General features: G+C 37.8%; 1 protein-coding gene across 1 annotated transcript in view; it reads right to left on the reverse strand.

Moving 5' to 3' along the window:
- CCDC73 (coiled-coil domain containing 73) overlaps positions 1–27020 on the reverse strand; it is a gene marked incomplete at both ends in the record, with an annotated part of 157245 nt that overhangs the window by 4971 nt on the left and 125254 nt on the right. The window contains 5 exons of the mRNA XM_080690577.1: positions 1777–1910; positions 3736–5184; positions 6727–6907; positions 13070–13204; positions 17677–17787. Coding sequence (XP_080546703.1) covers positions 1777–1910; positions 3736–5184; positions 6727–6907; positions 13070–13204; positions 17677–17787 — 2010 coding nt within the window. The remainder of the gene's footprint in view (positions 1–1776; positions 1911–3735; positions 5185–6726; positions 6908–13069; positions 13205–17676; positions 17788–27020) is intronic.

Below are 27020 nucleotides of genomic sequence, written 5' to 3' on the forward strand. Positions count from 1 at the left end.
AGGTTTCTGTTGAGCTAAAGTTACTAAAACATGACAGGGTTAGATCCTGATTTTTTATCTCAGAGGAAGACTTACACTATTCTCATTTGAGGTTCCTCCAGTTTAAAGTAGAAAACAAAATTTATTGCTAAAAAGCTATTATTTGTTTTGTACTATAATCTTCACTTTATACATGATAAAGTTGTTTAAAGTGCTTCTAAAATCTTAAATGAGTAACTTCAAAAATCAGTCGCTGCAGTTTTTATTCCTACCTAGTCCTTTGGTCACCTTTTAAATGTTATATTTGTCTTTTTTTTTTTTTTTTTTTTTTTTTTTTTTGGTGGTACTAGGGTGGAACCCAGAGGCTTTCTACCTCCAGGCTATACTCCCAGACCTATTTTATATTTTATTTGGAAACAGGGTCTCACTAAGTTGCTGAGAGCCTCACTCAGTAGCTGAGGCTGGCTTCGAACCTGTGCGATCCTCCTGTCTCAGCCTCCCAAACGTGGGGATTACAGGCGTGTGCCAGCATGCCTGGCTATATTTGTCTTTTTATTTATTTATTTATTTTTTTGGTGGTACTGGAGTTCCTGGAAGCCCTTCTACCTCCGGGCTACACTCCCAGACCTATTTTTATATTTTCATTTTTTGGAAACAGGGTCTCCTAAGCCAGCGCGTGCGGCTGGCTTTGAACCTGCGCGATCCTCCTGTCTCCGCCTCCCAAGCACGGGGATTACAAGCGTGCGCCACCACGCCCGGCTATATTTGTCTTTTTAAAAAAACTTGAACAGCACAGATTTTTCTTGCTAAAGTTTTGCACAAGATATAAAACTTAATTTAACCAAATGACCTGGCAGCTATAGTTAGTTGCTTTTCTTATGACGGACTCCTGGGAACCATATGATATCTACAAATACGTTGATTAATACATCCATACTCAACTGTCACACTGTGGATATTCTTTCATACATTGCATTCTAATTGACATAATTTAAATTTTTCTCATCTCGGTTTCCAAAAATAATAGGTAAAGTATGAGCTAGGTGTTGTGGCGCATGCTTGTAATCCCAGCATTCAGGAGGCAGAGACCTGAGCTATCCTGGTTCTTTGTGAGGCCCTTCACAACTCAGTGAGATCCTGTTTTAAAAAACAAAAAGACTGAAAAATAGGACTGGGGAAGTGGCTTGGAGGTAGAATGCCCGGGGTTCCATCCCCAGTGCCGCAAACACAAAGAGAAAGGTAAAAGGCATTATTTTAAAACAACTAGACAAGTTATCTTTTAGGCATCATTAAAATTTTAGCTGGGCGTGGTGGCACACGCTTATAATCCCAGTACTTGGGAGGCTGAGACAGGAGGATTGCAGGTTTGTGGCCAGTCTCAGCTACTTAGGCTCTCCACAATTTAGACCGTGTTTCAAAACAAAATAAAACAGAGCTAGGGGTGTAGCTTGGAGATAGAATGCTCCTGGATTCCATCCCTAGTACCGAAAAAAAATTTTTTGAATGCTCAAATGCCACTGTTTCTAAATTTGGTGACTAAAAAGTAGAAGTGCATAATAGGGTGCCTTATATTCTCCTTTCCCAAACAGGCTGGATTATATCTCTTTGATTTATATGCTGTGACTTTTTCCTGCTGTTTTCTATCAACCTTAATTGTGAAAAATGGTGCCATGTTGCCCTCTTGATATTATTTTGGAGATCAGTTAGGTCTTAAAGCATCCAGATGCATACAGTTCTACACATATCTGTAGAATTAGCTCACTAAGGTCTGCTCGGCAGTATTTTTAATTGACTTACATGTTCTGTGGGAAAAGAAGAATCATAAAAAGTCTTTGCAGTCACATTCCTCTCTTCTCTGGGCTCTCCCTTGGGATCCGGATGGATACTCCAGTTATTCAAAGTGTCAGCAACTCTGTTAATCCTGGTAGGATCTGATGGACAGAGAGGAAATGGCAACAACTGAGTTCTACTCTCTAGGCACCCATTTTAGTGCCTGAATTTTCTCTCAGATCCTATGCCTTTGTATTTTGAAAGCAGCAAATTTCTATTTTCTTTTTACTTTGGGTCTTACAGTTTTCCTAGACTTTCCTCTTATATTAGGCCTTTCATTTCAGAAAACAATTTTTTTTATTGTCCCATTCTAAAACCTGTTAATTGCACATTAAAAGGAGTATGATGATATAAATACCTACTAAAACAAAATAAGTAAAATGTTATCCTTACTCCCCAGGTTACTATTGCTCACACATGTACACATTTATATAATGGCCATTTTGCAAATTCAGATTAATGAGAAATGTCTAAACAAACTAAACAACAGGTTTATAAACTAGAAGAAACTGGTTGAGGGAACAAGCCCAAAGGGCTATTTAGAATGGGTCATGGGGTTTTGATAAACTGACAAAAATGGTTTAAAGAAATGTATCAAAGGTTTAAAGTATGCTTGATACAGGTATTTTACAAGTTAAATTTCTACAAAATTTAGGACATTTCTCCTTATATCTTATTTTACATCACTGATTTATAACATAGAAGGGCCTCTAAGAAAATGGAAAACTTGTTCCAGCTCCCAAAGCAACACTTAATAAAGTACATCAGATTTCATTGATAAAATTTTTTAAGATATCTGGGGATTAAATATACTTTGTTTACTAACACCAATGGGAAGTAATGTAGAGGAAAATAATACCAAAATACTGTTATGGAAGCCCTAGGAACCAATTCACTCAGCTTCAAGGGACTCTAGGAAGCATGGTCAGCTTTGCAGCCTCTTTTGGATAAGAACACTAACAGAAGGTGAGGCAGATACTGAGTGCAAATCCACCTCATCTACTACTTCGGATTTGAAAATTATATGGTTCAGGATAGAACAAAGATTTCTTCTCAGCATGTCTGATTGGCGATAGCTAAATCCAAACCAGCTCATTTCGATTTATTTATTTATTTATTTATTTATTTATTTAGGTGGTACTGGGGTTCCTGGAAACTCCCAGGCCTATTTTTTATATATTTTTGGAAACAGGGTCTCTTAAGCCAGCAAGGCTGGCTTCAAACCTGCGCGACCCTCCTGTCCCCGCCTCCCAAGGGCAGGGTTACAAGTGTGCGCCACCACGCCCCACAGGGGAAGGAATTTTTAAGGATGATGAGAATACAAAAAGACAAGGAATAAACACACACATTGTCAGAAAACCTATCAACTACTAAAATTAATTTGCTCTAAACAGTAAAAAAAGAAATTAGGTAGTTATTCCTAATTTAAAATTAATGACCAAGATTTACTGTTTTTGCTTTCTTATAATGATGGGGATGGGGGGACTCCTTAAGAGTTTTTCAAATATAACTGTATACACTGATAATACTGGCCCAGATTTTAGGAAAAATGAAATCCACTTCTGTTTAAAGAAAGCCTTTCTTTTACATATCTCCTTATGGATATAGTGTGTTAAGCTTAGGGGGAAAAATATTTAGAGATTTTTTTTTTGCTGGTCTGGGGATGGAACCCAGGGGCATTCAACTTCCAAGCTACACCCCTGCCCTATTTTTTATTCTTTATTTTGAAACAGGGTCTCACTAAGTTGCGGAAGGCCTCAATAAACAGCTGAGGCTGTCTGCAAACCGTGATCCTCTGGTCTCAGCCTCCCGAATGCTGGAATTACAAGCGTGTGCCACCACACCAGGCTCTTATTTAGAGATTTTATCAAGAATAATCATTAGTAAAACAAATTTTAAGAATTAAAACATAATCTGTTTTCTTACCTGGTCCAATATCCTTTCTGGCATCTTCCGCACCAAAATTTCCACAAAGAGCCATTGAAATAATCTTTCTGTTTTCTGAAGGACCTACTGATCTCTCTTTCAGCAACGAAGTAATGCTAGACGTTGGAGTGCTGACTGTTTTTGTTTCAGTTTGATTTACTTTTGACCAAGGACTAGAGGCTAACAAATTCATGTATACTGAAGTTTTCTCAGTTTTTTTAGCTGAAGTGGAAAGATCAAAGGATGACCTTCCACTTCTGTTTACTAAATCTCCAGATGGCTTTATGTGAAATGAATGTGATTCTTCCAGCTGACCCTCACTGCAGATTTTTCCCAAAACAATGTCATTTAATGACTCTGTTTTCTCTGTATTATTTAACAATGTGTGCTGTCTTTCACTGACATTCATAAAAAGAAAGACGTCATTTTCTGTGGCTTCAGTTATCTGATTCTCATCAGTCCAACTCTTATTGGAAAACTGCATTTCTGTGGAAGTTTTCATGTGAGGAATTTTCGGATCTTTGGCTTGTGAAGCATGACTATTCTCATCATTAACTTGAAGATGGGAAATGGTCATATTTTTCCACACACTTCTTTCCCCACAGCTTGAGTTGGGTTTCACCAACATAGGCTTAATATTACTATTGTTATCTGAGTCCTTAAGTATTTTCAAATTATCACCAAAAGCAGCAGATGAATCGGGGTGGTTGACGACTATGTCACATGGAAGAGTTAGTTCAGGTTTCTCTGAAGTATTGTTACAGTCTTGCTGAAAATTTGAAGTTTGTTTAAAAGGTAATATGCTGCACTCACTTTTGTTATTTAATGGTTGTGTTTGTTTTATTTTACATGGTTTATCATCTAACATAACATTACTTGAATCCTGTAAACTATGTTTCTTACACTGAACAGGATTCATTTTTACATCTAGAGATGAATCCAAGTCTGCTTTGTTTTGGTCACTATTTGTAATTTCCTTCTCTGTAGAGCTTTCTTGAGTTTCCAGAAGCAATGTGAATTGTTGTTTGAGTGGCCCATTTTCAGATGCATCTTTACTGCAGTTTCTATTGTGAGTCATTTCATTTAAGATACTGTTGACTGAGGATCTGTTATTTTCAATTTCCTGATGTACATCTGCACAGTGAAGCCCCAATTCTTCAGTTCTTTCTAGGTGTATCTTTTCTGTTTCTATTGATGTATCTACTACTACACAAAGATTATTTGGTGATTTAAATTCTGTACCTTCACTATCTTTTTCCAAGCCCATCTTGTCTTTTATTTCTGTAGTAAATGATTTTTTATAGTCACTTACATTCAGAGTTTGGTTTTGATTAATTACACTTTTATCTAGGCAAAGGGTTTTGCTTAGAGAGATTTCACTTTGATTTGCATCCTGAGATACAGTAATATCAATTTCATTCTTGGAGTTTTTTTCAAAAGACTGTAAATCTGTCATAATGAGAACACAGTAAAATTTTATATTACACACTAGAATCTGCTTTTATAAAACATTTATGTATCACCTATATTTATAAAAACATATTTGGCCTTAAATATTTTATTAGCCAATAATTACACAAACATCAATGACATCAATTTTACCTAAACATTGAGTTCCCCTAATTATAGCAGGCAAACATTTAGGTGCTAAGTAGTTAGCTTTACCCTATTACATTTTCATTTCATGACAGCAAAAGGTTTCTTTGGTTTACGAAGGGAGGTAGTAAGCTGGGGTATTGCAAAATGGTTTTTCTCTGGTCTGTTGTCCCCTTTTATTTTTCTTTTTTCTGAAGTACTAGGGATGGAACCCAGGGACATTCTACCTCCAAATTATATTCTCAGCCCTATTTTTTTATTGTTTATTTTTGAAACAGGTTCTCACTAAGTTGCAAAGGACCTCACTAGGTAGCTGAGGCTGTCCATGAACTGAGATCCTCCTGTCTCAGCCTCCCAAATGCTGGGATTACAAGCATGCACCACCACACCCGGCTTTAATGTCTCCTTTTAGACACATAGTACAATTCCATATTAGCACAGCTGATAAAAATTAAATTATTCCAACAGGTTACATTCTAATATCTGTTACTGCCCAGGTCCAGCAATATTCAAAAGTTGCTAGCTGCTTTCAAATCTGACAGTCACCACTTTTTTCCTGCCCTATATATATATATTTTTTAAATTCTGGAATACTTTTGGGTAAATGCATAGAAGATCTACTTAACCGAGGCATTAATTTTATCTATCTTTAACTATAGATATCAAATCTTAAGTATAGTTGAAATCATCTAGAATACAAATTTCAGGTTTTGAAGGCCTGTTTAATCCAATTATTCTTTCTACAATATCTCCACCAAGTGGTTGTTCAACCTAAGTTTGAAAACCTTCAATAGTGCCATCTTTAGACAATTCTTTCAATATGGAATAATTAGAAAATATTTTCAATGGTTAAAGAATCATTTTAATTAAGAAAAGTGTTCTAGTCTGGCCATTAGAAGGCTATTGTTGACCCAGAGAACATTCCCAAGTAAAGAACTAAAGGCAGGATGGCACAAACCTATAATCCTAGTATGCAGGAGGGTGAGACCAGAGGATCCCAAGTTTGAGACCAACCTGGGCAATTTAGCAATATTTTGTCTCAAAAAAGTGCTGGGGATACAGCTCAATGGTAAAGTACCCAGGGTTCAATCACCAGTACTATAAAATGTGTGTGTGTGTGTGTGTGTGTGTGTGTGTGTGTGTGTGTGTGTAAAGTATAACTGAAAGCAGAAGCCAGAATGCAAAAAAACTAGTAGTAGGAAGTGAGGAGATACAAAAATGTACCTCTCCCCAAAAATATTGACTATAAATATTCACTGTTAAAAGAATAACTTGAAGGATGCTTTTTTGTAGACATATAAAAATTATATGAACAGTACTTTAGCAGATCCTTTAATTTGTGGGGAAAAATCTCAATATACAAGCTGGAAAACATCAATATTATTTTAAGGTTACCTTCTATATTTTCTTCTATAAGTTCTTTTTTCTTTTCTTCCTCTTCTCTATATTTAATATCTGAACAAATACTCTTAGTATTTTCTTCCTTTACTTCTTGCCCAGGATTATATTTCTGTATGATGGCATTTTCTGATTTTCCAGTTATTTCACTGCTTTCATTATTTACTTCTGGAACATTCTAGCATAAAATAAAAGAAATTTCTTTAATTCAATAAAGGTTGTCTTAAAAAATACAAAACACTTGAGCAAACTTTGCTGATGAAAGTGAAATTTCTATTTCAGTTTAACCATTCAACAATTTCTATTTGAAAACCAAAAAGTCAGCTGGGTATGGTGGTAGACACCTGTAAATCCCAAAATGTGTCTGAGGCAGGAGTATTACAGGTTAAAGGACAGCCTCAGCAAGTAGTGAGACTCTCATCAACCAAACAAGACCCTGTTTCAAAAGTAAAAATAAAAAATAGAGCTGAGCATGCAGCTTAGAGGTAGAATGTCCTCCAGATTTCAACCTCTAGTACCACAAAACAAACAAAACAAAATAGCTTGTAGTTTATTTTCTATAGATTTATCATTTAAATAAAATGGGAACTTTGACATGTTTTCAACATGCACATTATATTATTATGCCACACATTATATATAATAGAACCACATTAATTAATTAATTAATCTATTTATTTATTTTTGGTACTGGATATGGAACCCAAGAGCTTTCTACCTCTGGGCTACACTCCCAGACCTATTTTATATTTTATTTGGAAACAGGGTCTCACTAAGTTGCTGAGAGCCTCACTAAGTAGCTGAGGCTGGCTTCGAACTTGTGCAATCCTCCTGTCTCAGCCTCCCAATATTGGGATTACAAATGTACGTGCGCCACCATGCCCAGCTCACTCTTTTTTTTTTTTTTTTTTTTTTGGTGGTGGTGGTACTGGGGTTCCTGGAAGCCCTTCTACCTCTGGTCTACACTCCCAGACCTATTTTTATATTTTTATTTGGAAACCAGGTCTCCTAAACCAGCATGGCTGGTTTCAAACCTGCGCGATCCTCCTGTCTCCGCCTCCCAAGCACGGGGATTACAAGCGTGCACCACCGAGCCCGGCCTCAGCTCACTCTTATTTTTTAAAAGTAAGGTAGATATAGCAAGTAAAATATTCTTTCATTGTTGTTTGTTTTGTGGGAAGAGGGGGATACTAAGGATAGGCAAATTGTTTTAAGTTGCATTTTTATGTATCTTTAAAAAAAAAAACACATCAACTCCTTATCTTTTTTTTCTTTTGATACATTGTATTAGGCTATGGGATTCAATGTTGGGGGAAAAAAAAACCCAGTCCCTGCCCTAAAAATACTTAGGTTTGTATCCAGATAGAAGAAATAACAAGCAACCTTAATAGAACACAGTAAATGTCCTGGCAGGGAAATTGTAGGCACTGTGATCCTGCCCCTGCTTTGGGGAGCCAAGGAAAGGCCTCTCCGAGAAGATGAGATGTTAAACATACCTGAAGTATGACACAGTCATAGACAAAACAAGGAAGCACTGCCTGGAGAACAAATTATACAGATGCTTGAGAGCAAGAAAGATGATTGACTGTTCATGGATCTAATAGTGATTTAGTTTGGCTAGAACTTAGATATGAGGAGAAGAATGGAGAGAAATGAGCCTTGAGGTAAACTGGCTCTGAGTCATTTAGAGCCTAATATAACACACTAAGGAGTTTCAACTTTACCAGGATGACACTGAGAAGTTACTAAGGGTTTTGCTTTTTTTTTTTTTTTTTTGGAAACAGGGTCTCGCTGAGTTGCAAAGGGCCTCACTAAGTAGCTGACACTTGTAATCCCAAGTGCTGGGATTACAAGCCTGCGCTACCATGCCCGGCTGTTTTGTTTGTTTAGTTGGTTGGATGGTTTTTTGGTACTGTGATTTAACCCAGAAGTATTCTACTTCTCATCTAATTCCCAACTGTTTGTTTGTTTGCTTGTTTTGTGGTACTGAGGATGGAACCCAGGGGTATTCTACCTCCAAGCTACAACCCCAGCCCTATTTTTTATTCTTTATTTTGAAACAGGGTCTCACTGAGTTGCAAAGGGCCTCACTAAATAGCTGAAGTTGTCCTTGAACTGCGACCCTCCTGTCTCAGCCTTCTGAATGCTGGCATTACAAGCATGCACCACCACACCCAGCTTATTTTTTATTTTTGAAACAGGGTCTCGCTAAGTTTTTGGATGTTGGACTCCAACCTGAGGGACTGAGGTGTCTGTAATTTGAAAGAAAGAGACATCATATATGGGGCTTATACTGAAGAAGAGCTCTACAAATGGTGTATATTTGGTCTGTTATTAAATATTATGCTGGACATGTATAGAGTAAAAAGTCTATAAAGATGTACAGGGGAGTATAAGCTAAACAATTCCTGGTGCTCTCACAGAGAGCTCCAACAAACCAGAATGGAAAGATCTTACTAAACACATGGAGTGTTCTGTAGAAACTCCAGAGGGATCACACCTTCCTGGTAGGTATGAACACCTAGGGTTAAGAACTATGCAATATTCAACCTAAATTTAAAAATAAGTCTCAAAGGCATGAAGTTCATCTACAAGTAACTTAACTCACAAATTTCAGCCACCTTGAAAGTCAACAAACCTAACAATGTAACATTCAAAATATTCTAATGAATTAAAAATTTACCAGACAAACTGGGTGTGGTGGCACAGGCCTGTAATCCCAGGGCTTGGGAGGCTGAGACAAGAGGATCACAGATTCAAGGCTAGCCTCAGAAACTTAGTAAAACCCTATTTCAAAATACAAATAAAAATAGGGCTGGGGTATACCTCAGAAGCAGAATGCACCTGGGTTCAATCCCTAGCAAACACACACACACACACACACACACACACACACACACACAACAGAAGGTAGAGTAGCAGAAAAATATCACTTATTATATCACCTTTTATAAAGCAAAATAAAAACACAGGAAAGACAGATTATGAATTAGCAAAGGAACTTTAAAACAGGTATTCTAAATGTTTAAGGACTGTAAATACAACAATAAGAGCATAATGAGAAAAGTTAAAGATATGAAAAAAGAATCAAGTGGAAATTCTGGAGATGAAATAAATAGTACCTGAAATTAAAATGTACTGGTCAGGCTTACTAGCAGCTTAAGACTTTTTAGAAAGAAGAAGTAAACTTTAGGGTATAACAATAGAAACAATACCAATTGAAGGAAGAAAATAAAACAAGACTGAAAAACATGTGCAACAGAGTCTCGGTAACCTTTGGGACAGGATCAAGCAGTCTGACATAGGTGTACCTGAAGGCCCACAGAAGGAGAAGGGGAGCAGGAAAAAATAATTGAATAATGACCAGAAATATACAAAATTTGATGAAAACTATATATACCTCCAGGAATTTCAACAAGTCCCAAATAAGATATGTACCAAGAAAACCTATCAAGGTACATAACAGTCAAATTGCTTAAGAACAGCCATGAACAATAATCTAAAAAAGCCTGAGATTAAGACATTATAAAGAGTGGATATAAATATAAGAATTGCCCCAAACCTCTTGCCAAAAGTAACACAAGAAAATAATGTAATGGAATCTTCAAATTAATGTGAGAGAAAAAAATTTCCACCTAGGATTGATTTTTTTTTTTTTTTTTTTTTTTTTTTTTTGGTGGTACTGGGGTTCCTGGAAGCCCTTCTACCTCCAGGCTACACTCCCAGACCTATTTTTACATTTTTATTTGGGAACAGGGTTTCCTAAGCCAGCACGCACGGCTGGCTTCGAACCTGTGCCATCCTCCTGTCTCTGCCTCCCAGGCATGGGGATTACAAGCGTGCGCCACCACGTCCGGCTTCCCACCTAGGATTTTATATTCCACAAAAATATCCTTTAGAATTAAGGAGAAATAGACACTTTTTCATATGAACAAAAGCTGAGAAAAATTTTCAATAGCAGATATGTACAAAGAGAAATGTTACTTTGAAATACATTATGATGTGAGGTTATAATACATCAAAAGAGTATAAAAAAGAAGCCAGGCGTAGTGGTGCACACTTATAATCGCAACATGTGGGAGGCTGAGACACAAGGATCCAGGTTTGCAGCCAGCCTCAGTTATTTAGTGAGGCCCCCCGTAATTTAGTGAGATTGTTTCAAAATAAAGAATAAAAAATCGGACTGGGGGTGTAGCTCCGAGGTATACTTCCATCCCCAGCACCAAACACAAAAAAGTATAAAAAAAGAAATGGTAAAGTTCTTCAAGGATGAAGGAATATTGTAGCTGCCAGAAAAATGGGTCTACACATGAGAATAAAGAATGACAAAGTGATAAGTGTGGAAGTACACATAAAAGACACTTTATCTAATTTGTATTTCATAGGCCTGCTTTGATAATTCTTTTCTTTACACCAAAACAAGAAGTTAATTTGAATTAACCTTATAAATAACTTAGTGAATTTGATTAAAATATTCCCACAAAGGTCTGGGGCAACTTTATTATTGACTTCTATCTAACACTTAATAAAGAATTACCACAAGATATGATGGCGCATTCTTGTAATATCAGTACCTGGGAGATTGAGATAGGTGGGTCTTTCTTTCTTTCTCTCATTCTTTCTCTCATTCTTTCTTTCTTTATTTGGTGGTACTGGGGTTCCTAGAAACCCTTCTACCTCCGGGCTACACTCCCAGACCTATTTTATATTTTTTTGTTTGGAAACAGGGTTTCTTAAGCCAGCACAGCTGGCTTCAAACCTGCATGATCCTCCTGTCTCTGCCTCCCAAGTGTGGGGATTATAAGCGTGCGCCACCACCACACCCAGCAATAATAATCTTTAAATAGGTCTAGGGGTATAGCCCAGAGGTATAATGCCCCAGGTTCAATTCTCAGTATCACCCAGGTTCAATTCTCAGTATCACCACCAAAAACAAACAAAAAACTGGTTCTATATTTTTCCAGAGAATATAAGAGGAAGAAACATATTCCAACTCAGTTTATGAGGTGACCAGTATTACCACTGACACAAAAAATGGAAAAAGAATACAAAGAACAACGAATTTCTAGACCAATATTTGTTAATGTTAAATCTTTAATAAAAGATTAGTAAGTCAAATCTAGCCATTATATAGAAAGGGTAATTCGTTATGAACAATTGAAGTTTATCGCATGAATGCAAGATTGACATTTGAAAATCAATAGCAATTAAATTTTAAAAATCTGATCATTTCAATAAGCATAGAAAAAGCATTTAACAAAATTTCACATTCATGGTAAAAATTCATTCATGATAAAAGTTCAGCAAACCAGAACTAGATGGAAATTTTCTCAACCTGGTATAGAATATAAAAAGAAAACCAAGAGCTAACATAAACAAAATGATGAAAGACTAAATAGCCTCCAAGATACAAATCAAGTATACTTGTCCTTACAACTTTTACTCAACATCATACAAGAGGATCCGAGCTAATGTGATTGAGAAAAAGAAGTACATACCATACCAAACTACTATAATAGTAAATTAATTGAAAAATGAGATCATTGTACAAAAGGCAATTGTACCAGCCGGGCATGGTGGCGCATTGTCTCAGCCTCCCAAATACTGGGAGTACAGGCATGCGCCACCACGCCTGGCTCTGACCAAATGATTTTCAAAGAAAGTATAAAGGTCTTAATGGTATAAATAACAGTCTTTTCAAAAATGTGTCCTAAGACAACCGGAAATTCATATCCAAAAAAATTACTTGAACCTTATATAAAAAAATGACCTGATCCTTAACTAAAAATGTTTATAGAACATATGCCTATCCTCATTTTTATTTTATTTTATTTGGTGGAACTGGGGTTCCTGGAAACCCTTCTACCTCCGGGCTACACTCCCAGACCTATTTTATACTTTTTTATTTGGAAACAGGGTCTCTTAAGCCAGCATAGCTGGATTCGAACCTCCTGTCTCTGTCTCCCAAGTGCAGGTATTAAAAGTATAAGCCACCACGCCTGGCCCTATCCTCATTTTTTAAAGTTAAGAAACTACATAGCTGGGTGTGGTGGCGCACACTTGTAATCCCAGCATCTGGGAGGCTGGGATGGCGGTTTGCAGACAGCCTCAGCTACTTAGTGAGGCCCTTTGCAACTTAGTGAGACCCTGTTTCAAAATAAAAATACAAAATAGGGCTGGGGGTGTAGCTCAGAGGTAGATGCCCCTGGATTTCATCCCCAGAACCCCCGCCCCCCAAGAATAAATAAAGTTAACAAACTACAAATATCAAACAGGGATAAAATAATTAGCAGTGGTCCTAATTTAAAGGTTTGTAATCTTCAATATGCTTTAATTTTACCTGAAATGTCTTGTCTTCCTCAAACTTTTTCTGATTGCATGCTTTCTTGTAATGCTCTTGTAACTCAGTATGAGTTTCTCTAAATGATGATAATTCATTTTTAATTTCTTTAATTTCTCCATTAAGTTCTTCAACCTATTATAACAATAAAATAAAAATGAGCAAGTGTATAAACATGTTTTGTCTGAAAATATCAACATAAGTTTTGGGAAACAGTAAAAAAATTTTAAATCAAAATAATTACTGATATTAAGAAATGCTATTTATGAAATTATGCTTAGCACTTAAGAAACATAATTTCATGCTCATTAAAACTTTATATTTTTATGACCAGTTTACAGGTAGAAATTGTCAGGTTTACAAAAGTTAAGTAACTTGCCCCAGTACAAAATGGAAGTCAGAATTCAAATGCAAAGCTAAGTCTGTGGGCTGTGCTCCTAACCACCTCTTGTTACAAATGAACATCTATGATTTTTAATAATAAAAATTCTATAAAAGGTATACTTTCATCAATCTCTTAAAAGTTTTATTTTGTTGCAAACTGAATGTCCAGATTGCTCAATTAGATGAAGAGTATGGAGCACCAAGTGATATAATAGAAACTGATACTTTTAACCAGGAATGATGGAGCATACTTGTAGTCCCAGTACTTGGGAGGCTGAGACAGGAGGATTGCAGGTTCAAGACTAGTCTGAGCAACTTAATGAGGCCTCCCTGTAACCCTATTTCAAATTTAAAAAATAGGCTTCAGAGGTGGAATGCCCCAGGGTTAAATCCCCACTACCACAGGAAAAAGAAAAAATAAATAAACCAAATTGATGATTTAGCCTAATATTCACATCTATACTACCTATGATATTTGCGATAATATTTGATAATCTATTTAGTTATTTATTTTTGGTGGTACTTGGGTTCCTGGAAACCCTTCTACCTCCAGGCTACACTCCCAGACCTATTTTATATTTTTATTTGGAAACAGGATCTCTTAAGCCAGCGAGGCTGGCTTCGAAGCTGTGCAATCCTTCTGTCTCTGTCTCCCAAGTGTGGGGGATTACAAGTGTGTGCCACCACACCCGACTTTGATAATCTTTTCCTTGAGGTAGTACCTTTCATAAAAACCTCAACATGAAACAGTAAGTTGAAATAAATAAAAAATATTTTATTACAGATTATAATTTTCTCTTAAAAACTCCTCTCATAAATCTCACAAATGTGTGTAATTTTCCTCATAGAGGCCAGTGGGTATAAACTCACACTACTTTAGTACCCTTCTTGTCATCTATTTTTAACCATCTTTTAATCTCCCTTTTCCAAAGCTAAACTTTCCATGTGTTCTTTATCCCATCCTCTCCTATCTCCATTAGTCCTTGGGCTAGCAATTATTTCTTTTCTTCTGGCTATTCTCAGTCAGTCACCAGCATTTCCCCTTCAATCCACAAATATCCTCTAGTATATTTCTAAGTTTTTACCTCCTAGGCCACTATTTTCTCTCTCATTTCTTAAAATCAATAATCCAAGAATGGTGATGTAGCTCAGTGGTAGAGCATTTGTCTAAAATGCACAAGGCCCTGGGTTATCTGAGGGACTGAAAAAATAAATAAATGATCCATACTGGTTTCCATCACTTAACAACCTGGCTCCTGTCCTCAGTGTTCTACTGACTGTTTTCTTAAATGTCATCTACAATTAGCAAAATTATTTGTTCCCAAAACTCTGCTCTGTAGCATCTGGCTGTGACCTTGGCTTCCCTGGTGTCGCGTGCCTGCGCTCCCCCCTCCCCCCTCTCTCTGTCTCTCTGTCTCTGTCTTCTCTCTCCTCCCTTTTTCACTGTTGTTCTCAGGCTCCTCCTCCTCCTTTTGCCCCAACAAACACACTCTACTCACAAAATGTTGCCATTCTGCAAGGTTCTCTTCTTCAGCCCTCTTCTCTTTAAGTCTTCCTCCCCTACACATGATTTTATTTCCCCTATATCATTTATGCTAATAGATCTTAAAACTCTATCTCCTTTCCAAACTCTCTCCTGAGATGAGAAACACATTTCCAAATGCATTTCAAACTAGTTGTCCTGCAGGAACCATAAATTTAACAGTTCTCAAATTAAACTCACTATTTCATCCCCCAAATCTGCTTCTTTTATACTCCTTAAGTCCACTAATAACATCACCATTCTCTGAGTGATATCCATCTCAGTCATATTTGACTTTTTCCCCTTCCCATACCAATGTAGAAAAGTGACACTAACTCAGCCAATTCTACTTCTGAAATGCTTCTTACATCTGCCCCTCTTCTCTGTTCTCATTATTATTGCCCTAGTTCACATTCTTACAGCCTTAAGGCTAGATTATTATAATTTTCTTCATAATAGTCTCTTTCCATAAAGCAGTTCTCCATATTGTTGCATGAGTTATTTCACTTCTCTACTTTAAAAACGCTCAATGGCTTCCCGTTACTTATAGAATTAAATTTCTTTTGTGACCTTCTTTTCCCTAAACAATTACAGAACACTGTCATTGTCTTTTCATCTATACCTGTATATATATATATATATATATATATTGGTCTATATGTATACTGATATTATAACTAGTCAATATAAAAACAGATATGCATAATGCTGTTTTTAAAAAAACATCTCAATGAATTTTAAGTATATCATCCAATGATAGGTACTAATTTTTATTAGCATAGTGTTCTCACAGTATTTTTGAGTGACCAGATAGAAAACAGCAGTCATTTTATCCCCATTTATTTTTGTCAGTACCTTTATTGTTTTCAAACCCATTTTGGTCCAGTCTCAGTAGCCCTTCACTATTACGGCCCTTCACTCAAAATGTTGAAAACAAACACAATTAAAGAATACACAGATCTATTCTCCCATTCAAGAAAACTCTTAAAGAACCAAAAAACTTTCTTACTTAACTAACTTCTTTTTATTAATAAAACACCATGAAAGTGAAATGACTATAGAATCCAAAAAATAATAAGATAAACTAATTAATCAAACATAAATTATAGCCTCACCAGTGAAGCTGCTTATTTTTCTTAATTTGATCGATTTTTTCCCTTGGGAGAAGGCCATTATTGTAACCTTATCAGAGAAAATGAATGTTCAATAATCTTAGCTCAACCAATTTTTTTTGGCATGTTTGAAATATTTAAGTTTATATTTCCTTTTCACTTTAGAGTTTTCTTTTTCCTGATTGTACTATTTCCATGATCTTAAACATTGGGGGTGAGGAGGCACTGGGATGTGATGTAGATTAAACAAAGTTACTATGTTTACCACTTAATGATACACTTTACTGATAGAGATTATTAAACATTTTTTAGTGTTCTGATATAATTTATCAAAAATATTTTTCTCAGACTTGAGTAAAAATCATCAGTGAAGACTTGGTCTCTCCAAATTATAAATTAAGAAAACATGTCAGATACAAATGAATCAAATAAAAAATTATCTGTAAGCTGGATGTAGTGGCCCACGCTTGTAATCTCAGTACTTGGGAGGTTGAGATAGGAGGATTGTAGGGTTTGGGGCCAGCCTCAGCAATTTAGTGAAGTTCTCAGCAACTTAGCAATACCCTGTTTCTAAATAAAATAGTAAAATAAAATAGGTGTGGGGATACAGGCTGGAGGCACAAAGCCCCTGGGTTCCATTACCACTATCACCAAAAAATTATTATTTGTATAATAATTAAATAAAACAAAATCATTTACAAAAATATTAGGAAGCTGATATTAAGATGTATATTAGTATAATAATATATCATGTAGTATAGTTAGTATGGTGGTCTAAAATATAATAATACATTTCTAAAATAGAGCTTCATAAAGAGTAATTTTCTCTTTTTTTTTAAAATCCTAAGGATTGAACCCAGGGCTTCATGTCAATTGTGTTAATTCTTTAAAAAGAATTGAAAAGGCAATGAGAATTTATATTAAAATAAAATAATCAGTTTTATGGCCCATGAATCTAATATAAACTTTTATATCTCACAACTTGAATTTACATTATTTTCAATTTTACATTGTTTTTATCTACTTCACTGGCATTAAGATTTAGAATAAGCTAAACTAACATATTTTAAGGAAATAACTATGTTTAAAAATATCAATAGAATTCAACAACTAGTATGGCTCTAATACATCACAACAAAACTGCTGAGGAATCAAAATAGATCAGCTTAACAACAGTACAAATATAATTATTTTAATCATTTATTAAAATACAATTCCATGGTTTAATTAAAAGATAAATTAATTTTTCTTTGTCACCTATGGAAGGTCATTAATATATATTGAAGGACCTTCCAGGCATATATATGTATATATATTTATGAAATACATAAATATATGTAAATGTATATTTGCATTTATATATACCAAACATATACGTACTATCTTCCATGCATAAAAAAGTAAAAGGAATTTTATTAGATTTAGCTTTTAAAAAGCATTCAATTTTGAAAATACGAGTGCAAGAAGAAAATGTGTCTGACTTTATTCCTGTATTATTTTTGCAGTATTTTCTTAGCACTTATAATAGTCATTTTAAATGTCTACAACTATTTCAGATATCTTAATATTTCACAATTTAATAAACCTACATGTCTCTTCCAAGTTCCTAGTGCTTTCTCATGCTCATTTTGAAGATTAAGAAACTTTTCTTCATTTTCTTTTACCTTCTCCCTTTGCAGCTCATTATCTCTTTCAAGGGTCTGCAATAAAATTAATTATCCAAAAAATAATCAATACCACATTAATGAATTCTGATGTGTTTTATGTTGCTTGGAACTTTGCGTTGAACATGCTGAAAGTGCCATACAGATCAGTGATAATGTGCTATCTCAACAATAATTTTCATAAATTAACAGAAAGGTACTTATAGTTTAGCTAACAGGAAATAGGGGGAGGTTATGATAAAGAAATGGCTATAAAAGGGTATAAAAACATTGCCATTATTCAGTTTCACGGCATAAGTTTTAATGTACTGAAAAAGTAATATAAAGTACAGCACTGAAAAGTATGAGATGTAGCATAATCCAGCCGAATCCTACTAAAAATATTTACCACAGAACACTTTTGATATTTATTTTATAAATTAACTGGCTAGAAAACCCTTAAATATAATTTTAATTTCAAAGTAACACCTTTTTAGCATAATTTTTATTGCAGTACTGGGGGTTGAACACCCAGGGGCATTCTACTTCCAAGCTACACCCCCAGCCCAATTTTTTATTCTTTATTTTGAAACAGGATCTCACTAAATTGTGGAGGGCCTAAGTAGCTGAGGCTGGCAACAAACCTGTGATCTTTCTGTCTCAGCGTCCCAAGTACTGGGATTACAAGTGTGCACTACCACACCCAGCTACCATAATTTAAATATTGACCATATTAACTTAATTCATTGAATTAATATAGCAGCCTTATTACCACACTACTTCCTCTCCCCCCAAAAGAACTTTTTAAAAAATTTTAAGATACTACCAAGTATTTTCCAAGACTAGGGTTTTAGAGCTACTAAATCTATGTCACCAATATTACTAGGTTCCTTCTATGTCTAATTATAATCCAAGCAAACTTTTTTTTTTTTTTGTACTGGGGTTGGAACTCAGGGGCATTCTATCTCTGAACTACACCCCAAGTCCTATTTTTTTTTTAATTCTTTATTTTGAAACAGGGTCTCACTGAGTTGCAAAGGGTCTCACTAAGTAGCTGAGGCTGTCTGCGAACTGTGATTCTCCTGTCTCTGTCTCCCAAACGCTGGGAAAAAGCATCCTTCACCACTCCTGGCTCCAAGCAAACTTCTATAAAAAATAAATAGCAGCAACAACTTTTATCTACGTGTCTAATATATCTGACATTTTTTAAGTTAATTTGTCATTATTAAAGCTATGAATACTCAGTACAAAAATACCAAGCCACATAGAAAAATATAAAAAGGAAAAGTAAAACTATTCTGTTAATTCTCCTCCCTCAAAGGAATCACTTTAGTGATTTCTTATATATTATAAAAATTTGCCTATGTAAGCCGGGCATGGTGGCACATGCTTGTAATCGCAGCATTCAGGAGGCTGAGAGTGGAGGATCACAGTTTACAGACAGCCTCAGCTACTTAGCGAAAGCCCTTTGCAACTCAGTGTGACCCTGTTTCAAAAAATAAAAAAGAGTAAAAAATAGGGCTGGAAGTGTAGCTCGGAGGTACAATGCCCCTGGGTTCCATCTCCAGTACCCCAGAAAAAGAAAAAAAAATTGCCTATGTGCATATAATTATTAAAAAATATAGCTTCTTAAATATAAATGAGACCCTATTATATATACTTACTGTTCTGTAATCTGCTCTTTAAAAACAAACAAATATCTTGCTTATTTTCCATATTATTTTACATAGGTTCATCTCACTTTATATTTTATTTAAAAAGTTCTCTATTACATCTAGAATATCAATATGCAAATAGATAATAATATAAAATTATGGCAACTTATCTAATAAAAAGCATTTTACAATTTATTATGTGAAGATTCTCATATATCTCAAAAGGAGTCAGCTATGTACTTTGAAAATACCCAAATGAGTACCTATTTCAATAGCTTATATTTCAGGGTAACAAATAGTTTTATACTAAACATATTTCCTTAATTTTCATGTATAATAGCAGGGAAGTTTCTAAATATTTATAGTAGCATACAATTAAGACACTTAATACTTTAACATTCTAAAAATACTTAACAGTACCTGCTTATATTGATAACATATTTTATTTTAATTAATTAATTAATTATTTTGGTGGTACTGGGGTTCCTGGAAGCCCTTCTACCTCCGGGCTACACTCCCAGACCTACTGTTTTTTATACTTTTTTATTTGGAAACAGGGTCTCTTAAGCCAGCGCATTTGGCTTCGAACCTGCGTGATCCTCCTGTCTCTGCCTCCCAAGTGCAGGGATTACAAGCATGTGCCACCACGCCTAGCTTGATAACATATTTTAGAAGATAAACGGGAGGGTTCAGGGAAGGAATAGGATGATATACTCGTCTTTATCCTAATAATAACAAATGATCAAGAGGATTGTGTTCTTATGCCAGTGTATTCCTGTCTTGATCTATATCCCAACTCAAAGAAACTGAGTTGACTCCTTCAAGTATTGTCTCATTTTCAGTTTTTCTGGAGACACTCCATCCTTTCATTACAATTTGAATCTCCTGCTCTCCATCAGCTGCACATATCAAGTTATCTATGAGGATTGTCTTCTCTCTTTGGTCTTAAGTCTTGTTTCCTAGATGGCTTAGCTTCCTCTATCTTGGTATACTTCATTTTCTTGGTAAAGAAAATTTTCTGTTACTTGTCAATAAAACAGATATAAATGGTAATTTTTGAGAGTATGTGTGCCTGAAAATGTTTATTCTATCGATGCTTGGCAATTAGATTAGCTAAATATAGTTGAATTCTACTTTCAAAGTTAATTTTTCCTAACCTCCAAAGGCATATTCTATTTTCTTCTGCCTTACATTATTATCATTCAGAAGTTTAAATTCAGTATGTCACTCTTCTAATCTCTAATCCTTTATATGTAATCAACATTTTTCTGCAGATTACTTTAGGATCATCTCTTTATGTCTAGTATAAAACTTCATAATGGCATACACTGATATTGGGTAAAACAAACTCGTATCCTTCCAGCCTGAGTAATTTTTTGTATTATCTCTTCTATAATTTTTTCTCCCTCCATTTTCTGGTTTTTTCTTCCCTGAAACTCACCAGACTCTGTGGTAATCTCCTAGATTTTTTTCTGTTTTCTATCTTCATGTCTTTTGGTTCTACTTTCTAGACTATCCCCAAACTTACCATTGTTCTTTTTATGTCTGCTAATATATTTAAAGGGTTTTCTTCTGAGTGTTTCTTTATGAATTCCTAATTCTTGTTTTGTGAATTAATAAATATATTTCCTTTATCCAAGTACATTTTCTGTTTCCATATTTTTATTACACTTGGTATTGTCTGTTTTTCACAGCAGAAACTTTCTTCAAATGTCCAGTGATCCCTAACAACCTGTTCATTCATTCATTAATTTCTCTCTCTCTGTGTGTGTGTGTGTGTGTGTGTGTGTGTGTGTGTGTGTGTGTGTGTGTGTGTCTAGGGATTGAAGGGATTGAACCCTGGGGCATTCCATCTCTGAGCTATATCCCCAGAACTATTTTTATTCTTTGTTTTGAAACAATGAAAATTCTTTATTTTGAAACAGTTATAGAAGGCCTTACTAAGTAGGTGAGGCTGGCTGTGAACATGCAATCCTCTTGTCTCAGCCTCCCAAATACTGGAATTACAAGTGTGAGCTACCACACCAAGCCAACCTGTTCATAAAAGTTGGTTTAATGTTTTATCAAGTGGTGGATGTCACTGTAGCTTGATCTGGCTGAACTATTTCATTTGGAGAACTTAATTGCAGCAGCTAAGTCTTCTCTCTTGGGCAAATTAGTTTCCCCAGAAAGGGATCTTTTATTCTCCTTCATGGATATTAGGTTATGGCAAATCTAGGCTGGGAGATCTCACTATTCACTATTTAGAGTTTTTACCCCATTTGCAATAAAATACTTCCAGTACTAGTGAGCTGACTCTTGGAAAGGAAAGGTCCTAACTTGAAGGAAAGGTCCTAACTTGTAGCATTTACCATTTTATTCAATGTTCAATATTACCATCACGGTCAATTTCAGGCCACCACTTTTCTCAGTATCTAACAACCAACTTCACTGCTACAAGCTGGCCCCAGCATACCACTGAATTCCTTCCAATCTCAGCTGTCCTTTAAACTCCCCAACATAAACCTCCAAGCTTCTGCTAAGTAGAAGGGGCAGTGCCTACTTGTGCAAAGTAGGGAAGAGAATGTGGGTTTGCCAAAACTTCCAGTTTGGGATTCAACTGCATATTTATGCTATTGCTAGAGGAACTTGATACTTAGAATTCCTAACCATTTCTATTTTGTTTTATTGGGGCTTTTTGTTTGGGAGGGGGGGATGAGGATCAAACCCAACATCTTATATACATGCTAGGCAAGTACTCTACCACTGAACCATATCCTTATCCCCCATTTTTATTTTTTTTTCCAGTACTGTAGACTGAACTCAGGGGCATTCTACCTCTGAGCTGTACCCCCAATCCTATTTTTTTATTCTCTCTCATTCATATTCTCTCTCTCTCTCTCTCTCTCTCTCTCTCTCTCTCTCTCTCTCTCTCTCTCTTTCTCTCTTTCTCTCTCTGTACTGAGGATGGAACCCAGGGGCTTTTCTTTTCTTTTTTTTATTGGTGCATTATAATCATACATGACAGTGGAATACAAGATTTTAGAGGATATAGAAGCACACATCATCCAATTAGCCCTCATCCAATCCCCATCCCATTGCCTCCCCCTCCCTCGATCCCATGCTTGATTGGAGATTATCTTTGATACATTTGTTTACGTACCTCATGAGTTTTAAAGAGGTTCCATCCTCCCCCATCCCATTCCCTCTGATTGGTCACCTTAATTGCTTCTCTATAGGGCCCGTTCTGCAACTCGATCTCCTCCTGTTACCCCTTTCCTCCTAGATTTTGCTAGTTAGGAGAAGCATCTGGATTTTACTTTCTGTGATATTTCTCTGTGCATGCCACATTCCAAGTTCCGATCCCACTCTTGACGTCCCCAGTAGAGGCCTGGCTACCTGGAGGACTCTGATCCCGACCTCGCTGGCTCCAGCACTGGCCTTGCCTTGTAGGAGGCCCTGATCCTGGCCTCGCTGGCCCCCACACCAGCTTAACCCCTTGGCTGGCTCCGATCCCGGCCTTGCTGACCCTGGCACTGGCCTAACTCCTTGGCAGGCTCCTATCCTGGCCTCAGAGGCCCCAGCACTGGCCTTGCCTCATGGCAGGCTCTGATCCCGGCCTCACTGACCCCGGTACCGGCCTAACCCCTCAACAAGCTCCGATCCAGGCCTCGGAGGCCCCAGCACTGGCCTTGCCTCATGGCAGGCTCCGATCCTGGCCTCGCTGGCCCCGGAACTGGCCTAACCCCTCGGCAGGCTCCGATTCCTGCCTTGGAGGCCTCAGTAGCGGCCTTGCCTCACGGAAGACTCTGATCTCAGCCTAGCTGGCCCCGGCACCGGCCTTACCCCCCAGCAGGCTCCGATCCAGGCCTCAGAGGCCCCAGCACCAGCCTTGCCTCATGGCAGGTTCTGATCCTGGCCTTGCTGACCCTGTCACCAGCCTAACCCCTCGACAGTTTCCTATCCCAGCCTCAGAGGCCTCTGTTGTGGCCTTGCCTCACGGCAGGCTCCGATTCGGCCTCGCTGGCCCTGGCACCAGCCTAACCCCTCATCAGGCTCCAATCCAGGCCTTGGAGTCCCCAGCACCAGCCTTGCCTCACAGCAGGCTCTGATCCCAGCCTCGCTGGCCACCACATCGGCCAAACCCCTCGGCAGGCTCTGATCCTGGCCTCGGGGGCCCCAGCACTGGCCTTGCCTCACGGCAGGCTCCGATCCTGGCCTTGCTGGCCCCGGCACCGGCCTAACCCATCAGCAGGCTCCAATACAGACCTCGAAGGTCCCAGCACCGGCCTTGCCTCACAGCAGGCTCCGATCCCAGCCTTGCTGGCCCCGCCACTGACCTTACCCCTCAGCAGGCTCCGATCCCAGCCTCAGAGGCCCCAGCACCAGCCTTGCCTCATGGCAGGCTCCGATCCTGGCCTTGCTGGCCCCAGAACTGGCCTAACCCATCGGCAGGTTCCAAGCCAGACCTTGAAGGCCCCAGCACCAGCCTTGCCTCATGGCAGGCTACGATCCCAGCCTCGCTGGCCCCAGCACCGGCCTAACCCCTCGGCAGGCTCCTATCCTGGCCTCGGAGGCCCCAGTACCAGCCTTGCCTCACGGCAGGCTCCAATCTCAGGCTTGCTGGCCCCAGCACCGGCATTTCCAACCCAGGGGCTTTTCTACCTCTGGGCTATACTCCCAGATCTATTTTATACTTTATTTGAAAACAGGGTTTCACTAAGTTGCTGAGAGCCTCACTAAGTAGCTGAGGCTGGCTTTGAACCTGTGCGATCCTCCTGTCTCAGACTCCCAAGCACTGGGATTACAAGCATGCACCACCACACCTTGCCAGTTTTATTCTTTATTTTGAAACAGTCTCACTAAGTAGCTGAGGATGGCCGCAAATCAATGATCCTCCTATCTCAGCCTCCCAAGTACTGGGAATATAAGCATGTGCCACCATGCCCGACTTTTAGCCCCCATTTCTATATCTTTGACTTAGTTTCTACTTCCTTGAAATAAATTACCAATTATTCATCTGGTTCCCACTTTAAAAACTTAATTTTCCTTGTTTCCTTCCCTATTTCCTGGTCCTTACGGATTTATTAATATTATTTTATTGCAGTTTCAGAAGGAAAAATAAGTGAATGCTGGGTTCAAGTTCATGTTTAACCAGAAGCCCTGATCAGGCAGTATCTTAACTTGGAAGAATAGAAGTTTATTTACTGTTCATCATTCATTTGATAACACTTAACCTCTGGCTGCATGCCAGATGCCACTCTATGTATTTATTCCTCATCAGTAAAAATGTTGCTGCTTTCATGGAGTTTATATTCTATCAGAAAATTATTTGATATTATTTACAACTGGATTAACCAATCTGAAAAAGCAGTAAATGAGAAAAAGGATGTTGTAGGTCAATAAAAAAGAAAAGCTCATCTGTTAATGTTTTAATCTACCCAAACTCAGTAAGTTGTGCTAGTTAGCACTATAGTTAAAGGAATACCATAATTTAAAGAATAAATATGCAAATTATTCTTAATATTGTGACTACTGGAAGATAACTAGGTTTATAAGTAGACTCAATAATAATAGTAGAAAACATTTTCTATCATGAGAATTTAGGTCTCTATGCCCTAAAATTTACTACTAAAAAAGTAAGACAGATGAGAGCATGATTGCGGAGCACTGAAAAACAGTTGGCTATTATCAAGAGTAATGATCCCTTTTAGTGCAGGTGGAATTGAAATGCTTCTCAAGAAAATACTTCCGATGTCTATGCAGTATAATCCTTAGCAACAGTTCAACATTAATATTTTGTTATGCTATATATCAGTGGTTCTCAGACACCAGTCTGCAGACAAGTACTGATCCATGACAAAATTTTCACTAGTCCATGGCAAAAAAGGTCATCAAATTACTTTTCTTATAAAAAAAAACTGTCCTTTATTCTAAGACTATATCCTCAATATACTTTTGATGTTAAAATGTTGTCTTTTATAAGATGATAGTAGTGATAAATGGTATTTTCAGTGTCCTGTTGTTTACAATACTTTGAGATGATACTGTATAGAATCTAATTTCTCTTGAGGTACTATCAAGGGGCAGGCATTAATTGTGATAATTAAAAAGCATTTGAATTAGTTAAGATATTGGTATGCACAGTTGAAAGATCCTGGGACCACAGTCATTGGAAACTCAAAAAAATACATTAACTATATGACTGCTATAGGCTCTGTAGAATGCAATGATACATAAGCATTGGACTTGGAGCTTGTAAACTAGCAATTTAAGAGGAGCCTGCTGAGGGGTTAGAACAGTGCAGGGGCCAGCGTGGCCAGGATTGGAGCCTGCCGTGAGGCAAGGCCGCTACTAGGGCCTCTGAGGTCGGGATTGGAGCCTGCCGAGGCCGATGCCGGGGCCAGCGGCCAGCAGTGGAGCCTGCCACGAGGTAAGGCCAGTGCCAGGGCCTCCGAGGCCGGGATCGAAGCCTGCTGAGGGGTTAGGCCGATGCCGGGGCCAGCGAGGCCAGGATCGGAGCCTGCCGTGAGGCAAGGCCAGAGCTGGGGCCTCCGAGGCCGGGATCAGAGCCTGCCGAGGGGTTAGGCCGGTGCCGTGGCCAGCGGCCGACATCGGAGCCTTCCATGAGGCAAGGCCGCTACTGAGGCCTCCGAGGCCGGTATTGGAGTCTGCCTTGATGCAATTTGATGGTGTTAAATATAATAGCAATTGGAACAAAGCACCATATGACATTACTTGCTGAGGATGTCCTCTAACCTGCAATCCTCTCATCTCATCCTCCCACGTACTGGGATTATTGGTGTGTGATGCCATGTCTAGCAGTGAGTGCATATTTTAAAATTAGCACGTGTATTTATTATTAAACAATCAGGTGTGTTATGGGCACAGGTCCAGTGACTAAGGAAGCTGAGGCAGGAGATGATAGCAAGTTCAAGGCCAGCTTCGGCAATTTAGTGAGATTATGTCTCTTAATAAAAAATAAAAGGAGCCGATCGTGGTGCCACATGTTTCTAATCCCAGCATTCGGGAGGCTGAGACCGGAGGATCGTGGTTTGTGGCAGCTACTTAGTGAAACCCTCCGCAACTTAGTGAGACCCTGTTTCAAAATGAAGAATAAAAAAATTAGGGCAGGGGGTGTAGCTTGGAGGTCAAATGCCTCTGGGTTCCATCCCCAGACCCACGATAAATAAATAAATAAATAAATAAATAAATAAATAAATGGAAAGCCAGGTGTGGTGGTGCATGTTTGTAATCCCAACATTCGGGAGGCTGAGACTGGAAGATCGGTTCGCAGACAGCCTCAACTACTTAGTGAGGCCCTCTGCAACTCAGTGAGACCTGGTTTCAAAATAAAGAATAAAAAAATAATAAGGCAGGGGATGTTGCTCGGAGGTCGGAGGTCGATGCCCCTGGGTTCCATCCCCAGACCCGCAAAAATAAATAAGTACATAAATACATAAATACATAAATAAAAGGAAGCTGAGTGTGGTGGTACATGTCTGTAATCCCAGTACTTGGGAGGCTAAGACAGGAGGACTGCAGGTTTCAGGTGAGCTTCAGCTATTAGTGAGACTTTGTTTTTTCCTCCTCCTCTTCTTCCTTCTTCTGTCTTCTTTTTCTTTTTGCAGTACTAAGGTTTAAACCCAGACCTAT

Source organism: Muscardinus avellanarius, assembly GCF_963383645.1.
Source record: "Muscardinus avellanarius genome assembly, chromosome: 1".
NCBI classification, from domain to species: domain Eukaryota; kingdom Metazoa; phylum Chordata; class Mammalia; order Rodentia; family Gliridae; genus Muscardinus; species Muscardinus avellanarius.